The following is a 20,376-nucleotide window of genomic DNA, read 5'->3' as shown; positions in this document are numbered from 1 at the left end:
GGGCTGCATTGCTGATTTTGCACTTTATCAGAGCTTTATTTAGAATTGCTTTCCTGAAAGCTACACACAGGCCACAGTGCTGAAATTCACAATGTCATAGCTTTTGGCAGAAAAAAGAAAAGACTTACCTAGGTAAAATTGGCTGAAAGTATGGCAGAGCAGGTCTCGATGCGTATGCCCATCCGTGTGCTTGCCGAAGCCGAACTGACTGCAACACATTTAACTCTGACCCACCATGGTGGCTGGCATATCCTGAACTTTCACCACTCTAAACAAGACAACTTTCAGCCCTCAGCATTGTATTAAAACACTGTACAAAACACTCAAAATTTGTTTCAGTGCCATCCACGGTCCACGGACAACATCAGTCGCCATTCACCAGGCCAGTAAAAACAGAATAGATAATAGCTTCAAACCCATGTAGTCAGAGTTACTAGGTCTGCACCTCAAAACAAAATCCAGGTGACATTCACCACGCCAGTAAAAAACAGGTACTTAGGTAACGTAACAGCTTCAAATCTGGTAACATGTTGGTCGGACTTTACACTACCATATTTACATGGAATAATATGATACCAAACAATAGTGCAACCATTCTGGACAACAAAAGTGTATGATAAAATTAATTTAGAATACTCTGGCAGCATGATTTACGAGCACAGGCAGGTGTTACCTACCAGCCTTCTCAATGCTCGTAAAACCAACATTGTAGTTTTGATTTTACCTTACATGATAACACACTTGGCTGCAATGGCACATTCAATTTAATACTGTGAAAAGACCAGTTATAACCACTTCACAAGCACAATTGCACCTCATGCCGACATCCTTTTCCAAAGACAGTCAGCAGCGTCTTTCGTCTAAACTGGAAGATAAATCCCCTTTCAACTGTTAACATCAAAAATATTTCTTCATGGTGTGACTGTGATCTCCATATGGAAACCTTGCAGGGAAAGAATTAATGTCAATTGTCAGTCTTCAAATTTCTTTGGACTTTAACTTGCAGTACCATATCCAGTTTGCTTTGATATTTTGTTTTTTATTCCATGTTGAAGTTGAACACCAAGCTCCAGATATAGCAGGCAGCTTGATCATCTTCGGCCTTGGTATAATATCAGTCCAAGTTCCAGTGGTGGGTATCTTCTAATATTCAAATTAAAATGAAAAGCAATAGGCTTTCTCAGCGCCGACGACGGATTTCACGTTGATAAAAAAGGGAGCTCAAGGTCAGCAAAACTCGGGTTCAAGGAATGGCGGGCGTTGAAATGACTGCTGACGTCATCAAAAAACCGCTAATGGTTAAGAGATAGGGACTAAGCTGGTCCCACCCTGCAAGTAAAGGGAAGAAATTTCTTGAACACCATAAAGCTGCGGGGGTTGCGACCAGGATAAATGGTGGTTTCTGAGCCTGGCCGCAAACTTGGCTATCTCAACTCAAAACTAATGTTAAGGTGGGATGGTCCCTTTAACTTCCAGCAGGCAGCTATCTCTGGGAATTTCCATCCGAATACGCATGCATGAGGTCTGGCCAGGCCTGTCACGTGAAACCTGTTCTGTACCTTGCTGTCAGAACAAAGACGGCACTAAATGAGCTGGGCTTGCGGGGGCACTGGCCGCGGCACGCCAGTCCCAATCAGCATCCTTTCCGGGCCGTGTATGTATATCCCAGAATAATAGCGCAGAACCCAGCTCATTAGACATGGCCGCTGCTTAGGATGTATCTGGGATGCATATGGCTTTGGCAACGACAAATGAGCGGAACTGTTAACTAACACGTTACCATGGTTACCAACGAACGCGCAGCTCTCGATCATAAGCCCCTGTACACTAAAGTCTTCTTCCGGAGTTGTCTATATAATAAGGTCTATGTAGAACACTTTATGAAAGAGCGAATTTAATAAATGTATAATAAAATAGGAGGTACATTATGAGATGATTCATGTGGTCGAAACATCGCCGAGGCAGCTTGCTGGCATCAGTCCAAGCTGCCAGGCGATGCGATGCACCTGGCTCGAGCACCGAATATGAATGTGATGCGTCGCAACAGCAGTGCCCTCTGAGATACAGATCTTAGCAGTGCAGCCGAGCTCATCCCACATACACGGAAACATTCCTAGAGACTGTCATTAATCAAAGTGTCCTTGAGCGGCGATTTCGTCCTGCAATGCCGCTCGACAGAGCTCAGCACTGCCGCTCGACACTGCACCATCTCCGACCCACCCTTTGTCAGCACCACACCCGCACACAATGGAGGCGGATGACATTGCCAGCAGTGATCACAGACAGTAGCTGGGGCCAAGCGTGGGCGCATGGCACACCTGTGCAGACATTTGGCTACTATGTGTGCGCGCTGTGCAGGGCGGAAACCAGTGTAAGTGCTGTCGTGTGCTTGCATCACGGTGCAGATGTCTGCCTACTTATATTCAATGTTACCGTCTGCAGAGCTTTGCCACCATTTACGGAAGCTATCCTGATAGGGGAGTGGGCTGGGAGCCGACGCGTCCTTGAGTGAAGCTTTGTCACCGCGGTCACCGCAATGACGTCTATCAAGCCCTGCAACGTGTTTCCCTTCTTTGTCGTTGCTGTAATGCTGATGTTTCGAAATGCTAAATAGTAAGGCATCTACATTATTCACCCTCGAAAGGTTTTACAGGTGGAATAAGCTATAAAACACAAAATTATTGTTTCTCCAATTAGAATATTTATGAGCCATAGTGAGTGTATCGTCGGCTCATAGCTGATTATGCGGATGAATAAAATGAATCATGTGAAAAATGACGAACTCGCGAACAGAGCTGCGGAGTCGGAATCGGTCGGAGTCGACAGTTCTGCCCGGAGTCGGAGTCGCCAAAATCTTATCAACTCCGACTCAGGAGTCGAAGTTAGCACTGCATGGTCCAAATGCATGACCTGCACCTGTTTGCTTGACACCGCGCTCGTCGACCCATCCACATCATATTTTATCGAATCGAAGGCCATGCTCCTGTTCTGAAGGAGCGTTTTCAGAAAAAAGAAGACCGCGCTGCGAGAGCATCTCCTCTGAGTTCTGAACGCTACCTAGTTAAAAAGTATATTAGCAATGAATGGCCTTGAAACGAGCAAAGTAATGTTTCAGACGCGATAAAAGAATTCCGACATGAACTTTCCTATCATGATATGAGCTTAAAGAGTAACGTCCAGATTCGGAGCCTTATTTTTGAAGCCGGAGTTGGAGTTGGAGTCACAAAAATCGACTTCGCAACCCTTCTCGCGAAAACCAGACAATATGGCTCAAGACTTTTAAATTCGAAAGTCATAAAATTTATCCAAAAGTGAATCACGATCTCTCTCTCTCTCTCTCTCTCTCTCTCTCTCTCTCTCTCTCTCTCTCTCTCTCTCTCTCTCTCTCTCTCTCTCTCTCTCTCTCTCTCTCTCTCTCTCTCTCTCTCTCTCTCTCTCCTCTCTCCCCTGCCCCTACTCACAGCTCCTCGGGACACCCGGTCGGCCGGGCCAGTCGCTCGCCGGCCTTCAGCGAGGCGATCAGGTCTGGCACGCTCTGAACGCCGGCGTACGGGATGGCTCCCATCGTGAGGATCTCCCACAGGAGCACTCCGAACGACCAGCTGGGACGGAGACGGGGAGACGGTCAGATAAGGGCACACTCTACCAGCTGAGACATAGGGAGGGGCAAAGAATCAACACATTGTACTTACTAACCGGCTGGAAAGATAAACACTGTCATCAGGGAAGAGCGGTACGCTGCTTGCCTGGTCAGTTATCAAACAAAGTATGTTTGGACAGAAGGTAATTGCACCGATGTGAGATCTTGCACATAACACATCTTTGGCCATACCGGCCAGGAAAAATACGCCCAACCGGCAGAAAGGCAAACTAGCCCTAGCAATCACACCAGAACATTCAGATTCGGGGAAATACCGCCCAGATGAGATTAGGAGCAATCACAATCGCACAAAGGCTCGATCACTGTTATCACACTAAACCCTTCCCACATTCGACCCCCCCCCCCACTCACACGTCCGACTGCGAGGTGTAGAGCCGCTCCAGGAGCGCCTCAGGGGCCATCCACTTGACCGGCAGCCGGCCGTCTGTCACCTTTCGGTAGTAGTCTTTGTCGCGTACGTCTCGCGCCAGACCAAAGTCGGCGATCTTGGCTATACCGCTCTCAGCGATGAGCACGTTACGGGCGGCCAGGTCACGGTGCACGCACTGGTGGGGTCACAGGTTACGAGGTCAAATCATTATTCGGAGGTCACGGGGTCATATGTAGCTGGGTTAGAGGTTCTGGGGCCAATGAGTTAGTTATATGTCATGGGCTGCATGCCACAGATTAGACATTACGGGTTAGATGCCACGGGGTTGAGGCCACATGATCAAAGGTCAGAGAACCATAAACAAGATTTAACCCGGTGAGAATAATAATGTGACATTTAGGGAACACTGAAAAGTTGAGTGAAAAAAAAAACACAAACAGAAAAAAAAACTAAGGAAAATTAAGTGAATCGGGAGTGCCCAAGTGCCCACCAAGCAACCTCGCCTGACTGACAGATTGTTTACAGATTGTCTAATGAGATTGTTTGACAGAGCGCGGCTGTAAACTGACCTTTTTGGCAGCCAGATACTCCATGCCACGGGCCGCCTGAAAGCCGAACTGGGTGAGGTCGTACAGGGTCGGCACCTCCACATCGAACGGCCGCTCATAGTTGGGCATCTCGCGACGCTCACGCAGGTACGTCTGAAGATTTCCTGCCGATCAACAAACAACAGTTACACCACCGATGAGCCTAGAAGGTCAAGCGCTTACTTAGACTTTGCCTCCTTCGGGACTAGCCAATCTGCATCCCTGCTCGCACTAATAACACTACCTTGTCAAGGTTGACGGTCACCGACACCAGAGAGCCGGTGATGAGGGCAAGTTCTCTATTGGACTACACCCTCTCCGGGGGTGACCGTTTCAGTGACAGGGCGGGTTAGTGTCACATTGGGACACTAACGTTCCGACCCGACGGTCTCTACTCTCTGCCACTGCCTAGTACCGTCGGTGATCCATACATTTCAATGCATTCACCATATTCTAGCATCCCATATTTATTCAAGGACCATTTCCGGACGAAAGAGCATGTTCCCAACAAAAGGAACGAGCAAACCACGAGCGGTACCCGTACACTCACTTTCCACTAAACAACACAAATCAGACCAAATGGCCAACACACCTGACACCACCTCATTGATCCGCCTCCTTCCCCCCTCTCGAACGTTCTCTCACCGTAGCGGGCGTACTCGATCACGACTAGGGGCGTGTCACCGCGTGTGCACGTGCCCAGGAGGTTGACGATGTTTACGTGCCTGCCGATCTTCTTCATGAGTTCCATCTCGCACACAAAGTCGACAAGGTCCGAGTCGGAAAACCCGTCTGAGGTCGGATGGAGAGAGATGGCTGTCATATTTCATAAATATTTCGTACTGATCGGCGCTGCACTGCTGACACCGTGTGGTGAAATTACGTTTATTGATTTAGGAAAGCTTGTGATGACGGGGTTCACGTTAAAGCGACAAACGATTTGTAATTAAAGTGGAACTTCGTTTATACGTTTTCACTCGAAATAAACTTTTGTGTCACCTGTTGTGGAGCTGGAGCGATTTAAATGCTTAACTCGGCAGGTAATGCCAATTTAAAATAAACCAGTTTTGCTCCTGTAAAAGCTACTTGTACATTCTTTCTTACACATTCTTACATGCATTTTACACAAACATAACATCCCAGGAAACTCGAATAATCTCCCAATTTCAAAGCCCAAAAGTATGAAGAAACGCTACACTACCCATGCCAGACAGGTTTACTAAAACAATGTCCCACACACCCAACACAAAGCATACCTTTCAGCATCTTCACTGCGACCAGGTCAGAGCTGCCGTCAGGCTGGCTGAGCCTGCCGCGGAGAACCCGCCCGAAGCATCCCTCGCCCAGCGGGGTGTCGAGTTCCAGTCGCTTCCGGTCGAGCTCCCAGGTGGGGTCGTCTGGTAGGAGGGCGACCAGCGGCTTACAGCCCGGGCTTAGGGAGGGGTCAGGTCAGGTCAGTTGATAATGCGGGGAGGGGAAGAGTTAATGAGCGGGGAAGGAATGTTAACGTCATGAGAGGAAGAAGTAATGCGGTAACGAGCCAAGGAGATAAGTGAGAGCTAAGCGAAGAAGAAAAACGGGAAGGGGCGAGAGATATAAAGCCAGCACAGGGACAGTGTTATGGGAAACTTTGGAGAGAGAGTGAGAGAGTGAGAGTGAAAGAGTGAGTGAGAGAGTGAGAGAGTGAGTGAGTGAGTGAGTGAATGAGTGACTGAGTGACTGAGTGAGTGACTGAGTGAGTGAGTGGCTGAGTGAGTGAGGTGAGAGAAGAGCAATACATTCCGAGACGAATGCCTATACGCTACGACACGAACAGAGCAGATCTAGATATCAGTGTTGAGTAGGCTCTAAGTCACCATGGCAAATGCTCAAGCACGGCAAAACTAGCCGGTGCCCAAAACATGACAGTACCACAGCGTATCGCCACCATCTGGTCATTTAGCGAGCAGATCTCTCCATCGCACCGGTTCGCGACTATACACCGCTACAGACGTGTCTGGAGATTAAAACGAGGGCGCCTCGGCAGCCGGCCTCCGACGAATGGGTGAGTGTCTGGTCGAGAACTGCACTCTGTAGCCAGCCGGCGTTCCAGAAGTTTATCATGCAAGTGCATATGTGTTTTATGTTTGCAGCACATTCCGTACAGTGCGATATAGTTCCGTTTGATGAAACGTTACTTACTGCTTAGTATGACAGCTTACATGTAAAACGCATTTTTATTCACACTTTTTCATTAATGGCTAGAAATATGGGGCTGTTATATTGGTTCCTCGCCTATGATATTCCACCTTTAATTAAAACCCGTGTCGGTCTTTTTGTTTTTACTCTCAGCGAGGAAACGCAACAAGGCTAAGTTCATCATAATGATCATAGATGGCGTTGGTAAAGAACGACCTGTCCCACCTGAGGAGGCGGTTTGCCCGTCTCCTATGGGCCTTCTGGGGCGGCGAATAAATTATAATTTGACCTTGAAAGGTCAACTTGAAAATTTGACCTCAGGTCAAGGTCATGACCTGACCGGAAAAGGTCATGTTGCATATCAGTCGATCCGCAACGTCGAGCTGAACACATCTAAGGTGTTTTCAGCGCCCTAGCACGCCTCTATCAGAAGTTATTAGCGAAAAACTGTTATATTATGTGCGTGACCTGAGATGACCTCGGGGACATAACGAGGGGTAACAGTTGCCATTTTCCGGTTCAGTGTGTCAATTTTCCCTACATCTCGATGTTTGAGAGTGTCTAGAATAGCGTTCGTGCAAAACAGACGCTTTTCAATTTTCTCCCATTGACTTATAATGGAGAGGCCTCAAAACTGACCTGACCTTAGGTCACCGACATCAAAATTCCGAGATATACATTTCATAGATAATGTTGCTCTACTCAATCGCTGAAAGTTTCAAGGCAATCAATCAGTCGGTGTAGCTATGACGAGCATTCTTATTTTTTTTCTGAGGTGAGGTCACTTGGCGTGACCTGGTGACCTGACCTAAGGCGACCTGGGTCTGAAATTTTCACAACAGGTGCGGTAAAGATGCACAAACAGGTGTGCCAAAAATGGCTGCGCTCCGCGCCGCCGTTTTTGAGATATCTGCGAAAAACCGCAGGGGGGGGGGGGTGTTCAAACACCCCTCCCGGCCCGGCGCGGGTTAAGATCAAAAGTTATAGGTAAGCGAAAAACGTTTGACCTGTTTTAGCGATAGTTTTACTTCTATACCCCCAAACCCCCCTAAATGTCGACCTAGAGGCTAGAGCAACCAAATTTGCATTTGGGCGAGAATTCCGAGAGGGCCACCTACCTTCCGAATTTGGTGTTTCTATGTGCCATAGGAGCAAATCGCGAGGGAGGGGGGGGGGGGGAGGGCGGGTCGAATGAAAAATGCCCTGCCAGGGCCAGGGTTAAAGACCACATTTGATTCGGCAGTCATGGTTGCCCTACATTACAGCCCGAAACCAGGTAAAATAGGGCTAATCAACAGCCCATGGAGGCCGGAAACTAAAATTATGCAACTAGCGTGCACTGCAGCTCAATTATGCAAACCATGTGCACTGCTGCTCGACCCTGACATATTGCTCCAGCGAGTGAACCACGTTTTACCGGAAGATTCTGAATCACATACAAACTGCGCCCAAATCATCACACACAGAGACGAAATCAGAACCGGTTCACGGGCCCTTTTTCTATCCGGCTACAACCTAAAGGCACGGTCACCACAGCCGGCGTCACTCTGCCATTGCATCACCGACCGCAAGCCGGAACAGCCAGCCCAAAGTGTGTATTTTCCAGCCACAGACGGGCCGTCGAGACTACGGAGGCTGAGGCGCAAAACTTACGGAAAGCTACCTAGCACGTCCAAAACTTTGGCACGAAAATCACAGTACTTAGCAACAACAAAAAGAAAACGAGCTAGCTATATGACGATGTACCACAGCAATCGATTTATTCAGACTTCATAAAAAAAGAGCGCGTGGAGTGTTCAAAACGGCAGCATTTCGACCCAGGCTATAGGCTACGGGCACTAGGCAGCCTCTTTGTGAGTCATTCAAATTCTATTTCAGACAGGACCGTGACCCGTAACTCCCTGGTCCATCAAAATTTTAAACGGTGTGAGGGTTTAGAGTTAATGCTACCACTTGATATGTCGGTAGCGTTTCGACAACTAACCGCCTAAGCACTCAAACACTCAACTAGCGCCTAACTGACATACCTTTTTCAACCGACCCCTGGCTATCCAACTACCTAACTATTTCAAAGAGCGACGTTACTAAAAGATTGGGGCTAGCAGATGATCAAAACCCTTGACTCTCATTAACCCGCGCCCTGCCGGGGGAGGGGGTGTTTGAACACCCCCCCCCCCGTGGTTTTAAGCCAATATCTGAAAAACGGCAGTTTGGAGCGCCGACGTTTTCGGCACACCTTATTACGCATCAATTTTACGTGTTGTGAAAATTTCATAACAAGGCCATTCAAGGTCAGGTCACTTGAAGTGATCTCACCTCATAAATAGCTTCAATGTCTGCCCTAGCTACACCGAGTGACCGATTGCCTTGAAACTTTACGCGATTGATATGAGCAGCAATATGTACAAAATATTTATCTCGGAATTTTGGTATCGGTGACCTAAGGTCGGGTCAATTTTGCGACATCCGCATTATTAACCCGCGCGGGGCTGGGGGGGGGGGTAAATTTTACCCCCCCCTCGCGAATTTTTGCGATATCTCAAAAACGGCGGCGCGCAGCGCCGCCAAACTTTCAGTACCTTTTCTTACATCAATTTGACACGTTCCCTGACAATTTGAGCGAAATCCGTCGGAAAATTTTTGAGAAATTGACGTTTTAGTGACGTCATGTTCGTCATTTTCGCCTCAAAAACGGCAAAAGTTCAAACGCCGCTAACATCTTCATTTTTAAAGGAATCAAGACGTAACAAAAAAGGTTATACGTAATTTTACTTTGTCTATCAAATGGCTATCTCGCTTTTTTGAAAATTTTGGATTTTGGCCTAATTTTTTTTCAAAAAACTGATTTTTTTGGGAAAATCATTATAAAATCCAAAATTTTGAGTCTATCAAAAAACCGGAATATATGTCAGAGAAGTGGTCTATGTGCACCTACATACCAAATTTTAGAAGAATCGGTTCAAAAATGTGGGAGTTATTCAAAATTTTATGACGTCACGACACACAAATTTTTTGAAAAATGACTTTTTTGGAAGTTCTAGACCTCGTACGGAAACAAAAATAGCACCATTCGATTCGCCGTGAAAAACTGCATCAGATAGACACCCTTTTAGGCCTTAACAACCAACTTCAAAATTTGACCTCACTTGACCTGACCTTGACCTGACCTCGACCTGAAATTCATCCAGAGGTGGTCCATATCACTTATTGAGTGTGCCTATCCTATTGAATTCTATGAGTAAAATGACCCATAAAACATGTGTCGCACATGCCCTTTTCTATATTTTGTTTTTTGGTGACCTGACCTGACCTGACCTGACCTTGACCTTGACCTCTGAATGATATTGTATGCAAAGAATATTGTCTTGGTAGCCTAAGAACACGTTTTGGGCGATCAGTCTCAGTCCATGACTCCATTCTTCGGCAACTACGGTGCAAGGCCGATACTGTAGAAACTTGCAATTTGTACCCTTGACCTGACCTTGACCTTGACCTCAAACTTTAAATTAAGTACATGTTTTCAGTAGTTCGTGATGAGAGCTTTCGATTGGCGTTTGAATTTTCCAAATCGGACCGTTAGTTCGGGAGATAACAGGGGGGGGGGGGTAAAATTTACCCCCCCCCCAGCCCCGCGCGTTCGGCTGGAGACCCCAGCCCCGCGCGGGTTAATCAATGGGAGGAAATTGAAAGGCGTCTCTTTTGGGCGAAGCAGTTATAAACACTCGTGCGATGAAAACGCATTGGATGTGTTCAGCTCGGCGATACGGATCGACTGATATGCAGCATGAACCTTTCGGGTCAGGTCATGACCTTGGCCTGAGGTCAAATTTCCAAGTTGACCTTTCAATATCAAATTATAGTTCATTCGATGCGTCTTGACGAGAGGAACACGATGCCGGTAAAAGAAAGCTCGTGCATGGCTTATGTCAAAAGTTATTGCAGAAAATATGTTTCCGAAAAATCGACTATTTTGGCAATTTTTGCCCCCTGCAGGCAAAACCGTTGACGCTAGGTCAAATCTGATAAAATAGTCTGAAAGAGCATTAACCCTCGCCCGCACATGGGGGGGGGGGGGTGGTTGCCACCCCCCCCCCCCAGGTAGTCTTTCTCTTCTGCACTCAACATTTTTAGAGCTAGAAGGCTGATTTTTCGTATAGCTGCTCCTCTATCCTTTCTTGATGTCCACTGAAAATTTCAAGTTTCTGTGATTTTTGGTTTCGGAGATATGACCTTGTTTGTCAGGTCATGTCATGACCCAAATGGCCAATTCTCAACATATTGCGTTTGCCATGGGCCTTATGAGCTTTTGACACCCTGATTTCGGCCTTTTTTGCCAGTCTTACCTCCCACCTATCATGGAACATGTTGTTCGACGATGTACAGGGGTCAAGGTCAGGGTCAAGGTCAACCTAGGTCATCTAAGATAATTGCGTTTTAGGCAAGCTGAATTTACTTTTTTTGAAGTTTTTTGACTGCATTTTTGGTAAAAGCTTCTCAGATCATGATTTCGTGTAATATGGACCCAAAAACAATCGGTGCACACATCAGTATACACACAGACACACACAGACATACAAACACATATAATTGACCTTGACCTAACTTGACCTGAAATGACCTCAGCAGCAAAATTCTGGTCGGGTAGTGTGACAAAGAGGTTCTAGCTGGCTTGGCACCAGAAAACAGCATCGTCATCGGTATTTGATAAGCAGCACACTTGATATCCAACGGTGACCCAAAACAGCAACATTTTTTAGTTTGACCTGACCTGGAAGGTCAATGACTGACCTGAGAAGGTAAAACTGGGTATCATTGGATTCGTCTCTTCCCAAAGAATCTTTTTGGTCTTTACCGCTAAGCTCTATCTCCAACAGGAACGAAATGGCGCGAGGGGGGTGGCAACCCCCCCCCCCTCCATGTGCGTTCTAGGATGGGAAAATGGCATGTGCGGGCGAGGGTTAAAACGATTATCGAATGCGCTTTTCCGCGGCGCTGTAGCTCTATTGGTTCCCGAGTTATGCGTTCGCTCCTTAGAAATTGTCCACATTCGACCTGAAAATCGGCGACATTTTGCCTTCAGTGACCTCTGGTGACATGACCTTTGACCTGACCATGAAAGTGACCGAAGTGTTTTCGTCAATATTTTTGTCGCTCTTTCGAACGCCGCCTTCCGCGTATCGCTACATGGCCCAGGAGCCGAGTTAGAAGGGGGGGGGGGTGTTCAAACACCCCCCCCCCCCAGCAGGGCGTGGAAATCCAGGACCCCAGCCGGGCGCGGGTTATCCGTCACACAATAATCTGGCCAATTATCTGACTTCTGGTCCTTTCGGTAGGGTGGAAGCCCTGTGCAGTGTGCACTACTAAGTACTTTTCATATTTTTGGCAACAAACTCGGCTCTCGGCCGATCCTCTTCTTGCACCCACCTCCCAGCTCTCCCCGGAACTCACCTTTGGCGCTCAATCCGCACCCGTGGCTGCAGTGAGTCGGGACTGTCTTCGACCACCACGCGTTGTCGAGGCAGCGTCTTCAACCGCCGTAGCTGTCGCACCAAGCAGGTGGTGCATACGGCGCAGGTCAGCAGCCCCAGTAGCAGGCCGGTGACGCTGACAATCAGCCAATTTACCTGGCTGTACCGTGGAGGCTCTGTGGAGGGGGACGGGAGGGGACAGTCGGCGTCAGGCGCGTGTATAATCGCAGGTGGGAGCATGTCATAGTTGTGGTGGTGAGATGTGGTAACCGAAGGTTTGTTGTCAATAGTTAAAACACTATTCGTTAGAATTGTGTTTTTATATTGAAAAACAAATCCGAGTTCCCTGCCAATTTTGCAAGAACTGCCTGAGATCAGGCCAACTTATGAAGATATAAGTGAACGAGTTAGGAACAAGGAAGAATGGCTGTTGTGAGTACACCTGACTCAGTTACTGAATGAATGGGTGAATGAAGGAAAAATGTTGGTAAATATACGGTGATAAAAAACATATAGTGGTGACTCCAGAATCGCTGGTGTATGGACACACAGGCAGAGCAGTGTTCTAAAATTGGATTTTGGTTGGGTGTGACGATGATGACCAAAAAATCTAGGATGAAAAAAAAACAAGTGAAAACCTATATCACTTTCGCAATAAAGGCGTAACGCTACGCTGGCTGATAATAAAAGAACATACCATTCCTGACCACCAAAACTAACCGAAAAAGACGATGCAAATAGGTAAGGGTGATATACGGCAGAATTATAACTTAAGCATCTGATCGCCAAGTGTTTCGAAATCCGTCCCATTTTATCCCAACCTTTGTGTTTGATTGAGACTAATGAAGTTAAGAATCACCCTTGTCTCTTATACAGCTAAGAATGAATACCTACTTCAACCAGTGAGATTTCATTTTCCTCACAAGTCTAAATGCATTGTCACAATTGAATGACTGTCCAGTGGCCATCCTTCTCCTAGCCTTAAATCAATGCCTTCCTTTCCGTTTCAGATGCAGACAGCAGATATTACCGTCAGCATCTGCTAAGTTCCTACTCATGCTTACTGGCACGGATCCAGGGCCCAATCTTACCGATGCCGTGGATAGGCAAAATGCCGTGAATGGAGCCCATTCACGGCAACGGCATATTACCAATGACGTGGGATAGCTATTCACGCCATCTCATTCACGGCATGCGGTCGATGTTTATCCACGGCATTTTGGCAGTGCTTTAACATGGGCAGTGGCACAAGCTGCCGCGAGAGCGGCAGAACAAACGCAAATAATCAGCTGTTTGCGCTGTCGGTGGCCGTTCCATTCACGCCACCTTTTAGTGCCGTGAATGGCGGGTGTTGTGAAAGGGATAGGTCGCTGGGAGGATGTTACTATTGCAATATTTGACACTATTATTTTTTTTTTAAAGTAAAGAATTCTTCATATAATGCCCTTGACATCTTAGAGCGACGATTACACGCATGGTTATTATTTCAAAAACATGTATTTTCCAGGGATAAAATCACACTCAAATCCATAAAAATAAACATGTTTATTCATTATATGGTCTTATTTTTCAAATCCATACGAGTTCGTGGAGGCAATTTTAGCATGTGGGCCCAATCATACCAATGCCAAACCTATCTATATATGCTATAATATGGGTGTTTCAGTGTTCACCCCGTCCGGACGTCTCACAAACATCCTTCATGATTTCTAAGTAAATATTTAAAACAATTAAATACCGTAAACTTGTCAAACAAGTATCAGCACTCACAATGCATGTTTTACCACTTTCTGTCTGGCACAGACAGCTACGGAGCATGCTGTCTTCATGCGTCTCAATCTGACTTCTGAACTGAATGCCTTTTTCTTGATATGTTATGGTTTTGAGATGTAATTGTAGACGGGTTTCTTCAATATTTTGAGTAATTCCTTTTGTTATCGTGCTCGTAAAAAGCAGCAAACAAGGCTATAGCTTGAGCTGGCCGGGTGCATGTACCCAAAGTTTAAACTTTACGAGCTGAATTTCAATTGCATTATTCCAATGTCTTAGAAACAACAGCGGAGCTATCACTAGGTCGTTACTTCAATAATTTTATCTCAAAATTGTTGCAATATCTTAACAGCAAGTAAATAGAAACGATGAGCAGCGAAACGAAGTTAAAATGTAATCCACTCGATTTTCTCAGCGCGAGAATGTCCTCGCGGAAGTTTACTAGGCCAGTAATCCGCTTTTCAGGAGAATTCTTTAGGCAGGCTTTAGTTTTTTCATAGTTTGCTATCACGTTTTTCACAAATAACTTATCCTTCACACATATGTATGGCTCTAAAACAAATAAACGCCCGACAAAACTTTAAATAGAGAGCTATACTTGTTCACAAGCAATACGCACAATTTCCGATAGCGAAGGTGACAAGAATTGACCAATCACGTTGCGTGTTTTCTGCTGGCGCTGAATTGTACCGTGGGCAAAATGCCGTGAATAGAAATGCCGTGGCACGGCATTGGTGAGATTGGGTAAATGGAGCGCCGTGGATCAGCCGCCGTGGTAGGCATCCACGGCATCTGCATCCACGGCATTGGTAAGATTGGGTCCTGACGGTCCTTCTGCCTGTATATTTCTCCTAAAGAAAATCATCCGCGGACCTCCATCCTCGCGACGCCAGTCGCCATCATGCGAGCGAACTAGGTCTTTAACCCGCGCCCTGCTGGGGGGGTGTTTGAACACCCCCCCTTGTGGTTTTTCGCAAATATCTCAAAAACGGCGGCGCGGAGCGCCGCCGTTTTTGGTACACCTTATCATACATCAATTCTACACATGTTGTGAAAATTTCAGACCAAGGTCATTCAAGGTCAGGTCACCAGGTCACTTGAAGTGACCTCACCTCATAAAAAGTTTCAATGTCTGTCATAGCTACACCGAGTGACCGATCGCTTTGAAACTTTCAGCGATTGCTAAGAGCAATAGCATGTACAAAATGTATATCTCAGAATTTTGATATCGATGACCTAAGGTCAGGTCAATTTTGCGACCTCCCCATTATAAGTCAATGGGAGAAAATTGAAATGCGCCTCTTTTGGACGAAAGACATTATAAACACTCCCAAACACCGAATTACAAGTGGTTTAGACACACAGAACATGAAAATGGTGTCCGTGACCCTTGTTTATGCCCTGAGGTCATCTTAGGTCACGAATGGTATCTAACAGTTTTTCGCAAATAACTTTTGATAGAGGCATGCTAGAGCGATAAAAACGCCTTAGATGTGTTCAGCTCGACGATACGGATCGACTGATATGCAACATGACCCTTTCCGGTCAGGTCATGACCTTGACCTGAGGTCAAATTTTCAAGTTGACCTTTCAAGGTCAAGTTATAGTTCATTCGATGCGTCTTGACGAGAGGAACACGATGCCGGTAAAAGTAAGCTCGTACAAGGCTTGGGTCAAAAGTTATTGCAGAAAAACTGTTTTAGAAAAAATCGGCTATTTTTGCAGTTTTTGCCCCCTGCAGGCAAAACCGTTGACGTTAGGTCAAATCTGAGAGAATTACTCAGAAAGGGCGTTATTAGGGCTATCGAATGCGTTTTTTCCGCGGCGCTGTAGCTCTATTGGTTCCCGAGTTATGCGTTGGCTTCTTGGAAATTTTCGACATTCGACCTGGAAATCGGCGAAATTTTGCCTTCAATGACCTCTGGTGACCTGACCTTTGACCTGACCAAAAAATTGACCGAAGTGATTTCGTCATTATTTTTGACGCTCTTTCGAACGCCGCCTTCCGCGAATCGCTACGTGGCCCATGAGCCGAGTTACAAGGGGGGGGTGTTCAAACACCCCCCCCCCCCCCCCAGCAGGGCGTGGAAATCCAGGACCCCCAGCCGGGCGCGGGTTAAGAAGCAGAAGATGCAATGATTCTGTTGAAATCTGTTGTCATATCTTAAGGAGGGTGGGGGAGGGGCGGGTGAGGGAGCTCTCTCTATATGCAGGCTTTGGTACTAGTGCCATGTGGAGAAGTTTTCTTTCTTTTTTAAGCAAAGGAAGTGGGAAGGAACCTGTCTTTGCCGTTGCAAAGGGTATCATTCTGTCGTCCTGTATTATTGATTTAGTGCATTTGACTTATACTGTGTAATGCGTGAGGCGTGGTCATCACTGTGACACTGTCAGACATAAAATTTTAGGTAATCATGATACCCTGATGGGCAGTTTGTTGACGTAACTGATCGCTATGAAACCGGAAACCGTATAACTCATGTGTTCTGGCCTCTGGGACGTTTTGCGCCTACAATATGGCAGCACCGCTTCCAAGATAACTGTATATTTGAGATAATATGCGGCAATATAAGTATGTAGTTTTCGTTCGCATCTGATCTGGTAATATTCGGACAGTGTACGCAGTATAGCTTTGAGCTTTCCATTTTCAACAGATATGACAATGGCTGGATGATACTGGAAATGGTGCCTTTGCTCTGAGCACACGGAACGGGACGCAGTATTGAGTATGCAATTGCAGTCGCACTATGCAGCATGACATACGCCGGAAATCTCCCGGCCCGAACGCCGGAACGGCCAGCGATAGTCGGTACTCATTACGCATAGTGAAAATGGAAACGGTGTCAGCGCAACTCTTCGAAAGGAACGGTGCACTACATGAGACTAGACAAAGGGTTACTGATTAGGGCACCCCAAACGGAACGATGTGCACTGCGCAGCATAATACGCAATATCGCAATAAAAAGCGTGCAACTAACCAGTAACCAGGGCATCCATATCGGAACGGAACGGGATGCAAAAAAAGGATAAAAGGATGCCACCGACCTCATGGCCGGCCACCGAAACGGAGCGGTAGCTTTGTATCATGTCACGTGATAAGTGCTGAGTGAGAGCGTCAATGATCAGTGATCAGTGATCAGAGCACCCGCAACAGAACGGAGGGCATCAGTGATCACTGATCAGAGCAACTGCAACGGAACGGAGGATCGCTGATCAGGACACCCCAAGCGGAAGGGAAAGCGAGAGCACAACTGACCAGAACACCCGAAACGGAACGGGAGTGAACGGAACGCATTAGCGGCTCGCCGAATCGCGATTCCGGCCAAACATGGCCTCAAGAAATAGGTCACAGGTCAAAGGTCATTTGGGTCAGGAATATGAGATTTTCAGAGTAGGTGTCAAATTAATTGACTCGAGGGTCCTGAAAGTTTCGTCGCGATCGGCCGCTTTTTACGCGAGTTATTCTCGAAAAAACGAGGGGGCGGTTCGTTCGACCCCCCCCTATACGGGCGAGGGATAATTTATTAAAAAGCTAGGGCCTTCTTAATCCCATCTACCAGCTTCAGAACATGTATTGGGCATATCTGGGAATACCGTATCTTAAATTTATCCCTAGAGGTGTGCCAAGGTATCCTTTCATTCATCTTGGCTTTCCCTCGGTCGAACGCTTCGTGTTTAAAAACCTTTAGAAACTAATTGAAATGAATAATTGGCGGTAAGATTATTGCAAAGGCATGAGAAAATAACGTAAAATACATCATTACCGGTCTTATAACCTCATTTCGCGTATGAAACCTGCCAGAGTCCACAGAGTTTCAAATTCATCCCTAGGGTGTGCCAGGGTGGCGTGTCAGTCATCTTGAACCCCTGCCCGACCCGACGCCTCGAGTTTTAAAGACATCTAAAAACTAATAACGTAAATAATTTGGGGTGAAATTGATATAATATGATCAGAAAAGAACGCAGAATAAATTAGTATCGGTCTCAAAACATTATTTTGCCTATGAAACCAGCCAGAGCCCGCGGAGTTTTAAATTCATCCCTAGGGTGTGCCCAGGGTGGCTTTTCTCATCTTGGACCTCTACCAGGCGCGACGCCTCGAGCTTTAAAGTCCTCTAGAAGCCATTGACGGACATAATTTGTGGCGAAATTAATGCGATAGGATCAGAAATAAACGCAGAATATATTGGCATCGGTCTCAAAACATTATTTTACCTATGAAACCAGCCAGAGCCCGCGGAGTTTTAAATTCATCCCTAGGGTGTGCGCAGGGTGGCTTTTCTCATCTTGGACCTCTGCCAGGCCCGACGCATCGAGCTTTAAAGTCCTCTAGAAGCCATTGACGGACATAATTTGTGGTGAAATTGATACAATAGGATCAGAAATGAATGTAGAATAAGTTGGTACCTGTCTCATACCCCTATTTTATATATGAAAGAAGTTAGAGCAAATCAAGTTTTAAATTCATCCCTAGGGTGTGCCAGGGTGTGCCCAGCTGACTGCGGGTCCAAAGATGAAAATTTTGTAGGCGTATCCTGCGCAACTTAGTCAAAAGCGAAATGCAGAGGTAGTGTATAATTTGCGCAAGCAGCGGCTCATCCGCTTTGCGTTGGCAGCAAACCACTAATCATAGTTGTTATGAATATCCAAAAGCATTTATTCAGAACACAAGCCTGGTTTTTACAAACAGTTGAGGTGATCAAGGTCATTCAACGCATATTTGTTATTAACAGCTGGAAGTGTGCAAGGTTATTTTCTTTCGTTGTCAGTCAGGGTGAGTTGTTGGGTTTGTGCCTTGATTTCGATTTTTTTCATGGAAATTATGCATTATGTAGCAAACCTATAAGTTCTATTCTAACTGTCTATATGGCGCTGCTAGGTATATCTGGTAATCTGGCTGTTAATTGTTGAGCATGAGTTGAGCATTTTTCAAAGATGAAAGAATTCCAATTTACCTGGTTTTGGGGATGAAAATATTTTACCCATTAGGTGTGATTTTCCACCTAAAATTCCCAAAAATGGAACACTGAGGCAGAGGGAGCAGAGTGGCCAGCAAAATCCTAGCAGTGGCCGCAGAGCTGAAAATAGAGCTTCAGCTGGTCCTTCTACAGATCGGTACCATTGGCGAAGAGCACACCCCAGTGCCAAATAACGACATCACCGCGAGCCAAAGCAAAGCTCAGCGGTATCAAATACGGTCAATATCGCAACCGTAATGTTTTTAGGGCGGCTTGACCCCAACACTTCTTCGTGCAACGCATAATAGCATTTACAATGAGCGTACCACCTCAGAACCCGGCACCATGCTTCAGTCAATCACTAGCAAAGCATCACCTGCCGGTTCACTCATTCAGACACTACACTATCCCCTCCTTTCACAAGCCGCTGGACCCATCCATCCCCACCCCACCGATTCAGCTTCCCCATCCCCATCACTCACCTTCCTCCAGTACCTCCAGATGAGTCCAGGCCTTCAGCACGCGCCGCTCGCTGACGGCCACACACGTGTAGAACCCCGTATCGGTGACCTGGAGGTCAGTCAGCACCAGCTGTGAGTCGTCCGTCGGCACGGTCGCGGCGGTGATGGGGGTCGTCGGAGTCGCGACCAGTGGCAGGGTAGGGTCTTCTTCAGCCGGGCCGGGCCGCGCCGTAGAGGTCGGCGTGGAGTCAGTCGTGTTGGGCTGGAAGACAGGCCGGATGCGGCGTCAGACGGTATTCGACATCATGTAATAACGGTGAAATTGTCTCGGGAAATGACGAGCAGCTGTTGCGGTCATGACAAAAAGTAGCATAAGTAACACAAATAATAAAGTAATCCTACCGGCTCTCTGTATGTCTGTCTGTCTGTCTCTCCCTTCCCACCTCCCTCTCTCCATACCCTATCCGAAGTCAGGGCCATCTCTCTGGCCCTCTGCAGCTCAGGCACGGATGTGATCCGCGCCGGCTCGGTCTCGGAGTACAGCCAGAACACGGTCACTCTGTCCTCTCTGGAGCCTCCGGTAGCAGTCATCGGACAGCGCAGTGTCACAGACGCGCCCGGACCCGCAGAGGCGTTCAGAGGCTGCACCGATATGTGCGTCTCGGGAATCTCTGTTAAAACAGGCGGCTAATCAGTCGGATCATATTCCAACTATGTAAGTATGATCACACATATTTTGCCCCAATACCAGTGATATTGACGATCGATATCATGGATTATTTATTAATACTTGCGATTAGCCACAGTTAACCCTTACAATATTCGTGCGAAATATCAAAATACCTATTGCTGGAACGTTTCACATAGCACCGTAAAAAATGACAAAAGCAGCCTAATCAGTGTTACGGCAGGGTTCATTCACCAAA

The 20,376-nt window shown here is 46.7% G+C and overlaps 1 protein-coding gene across 1 annotated transcript in view; it reads right to left on the bottom strand.

Annotated features, from left to right (window-relative positions):
- LOC122367643 (fibroblast growth factor receptor 2-like) overlaps positions 1–20,376 on the bottom strand; it is a 52,912-nt gene that overhangs the window by 9,655 nt on the left and 22,881 nt on the right. Inside the window, exons 8-15 of the mRNA XM_043340954.1 lie at positions 19,910–20,121; positions 19,472–19,712; positions 12,245–12,440; positions 5,875–6,050; positions 5,264–5,410; positions 4,601–4,743; positions 4,013–4,206; positions 3,462–3,602 (exon numbers count right to left, since the gene is read on the bottom strand). Coding sequence (XP_043196889.1) covers positions 3,462–3,602; positions 4,013–4,206; positions 4,601–4,743; positions 5,264–5,410; positions 5,875–6,050; positions 12,245–12,440; positions 19,472–19,712; positions 19,910–20,121 — 1,450 coding nt within the window. The remainder of the gene's footprint in view (positions 1–3,461; positions 3,603–4,012; positions 4,207–4,600; positions 4,744–5,263; positions 5,411–5,874; positions 6,051–12,244; positions 12,441–19,471; positions 19,713–19,909; positions 20,122–20,376) is intronic.

Source organism: Amphibalanus amphitrite, unplaced genomic scaffold (genome assembly GCF_019059575.1).
Source record: "Amphibalanus amphitrite isolate SeventyFive unplaced genomic scaffold, NRLGWU_Aamphi_draft 000885F_arrow, whole genome shotgun sequence".
Taxonomy (NCBI): Eukaryota; Metazoa; Arthropoda; class Thecostraca; order Balanomorpha; family Balanidae; genus Amphibalanus; species Amphibalanus amphitrite.
Note: the sequence above shows the minus strand (reverse complement) of the source record. Positions and strands in the feature narration are given on the sequence as shown.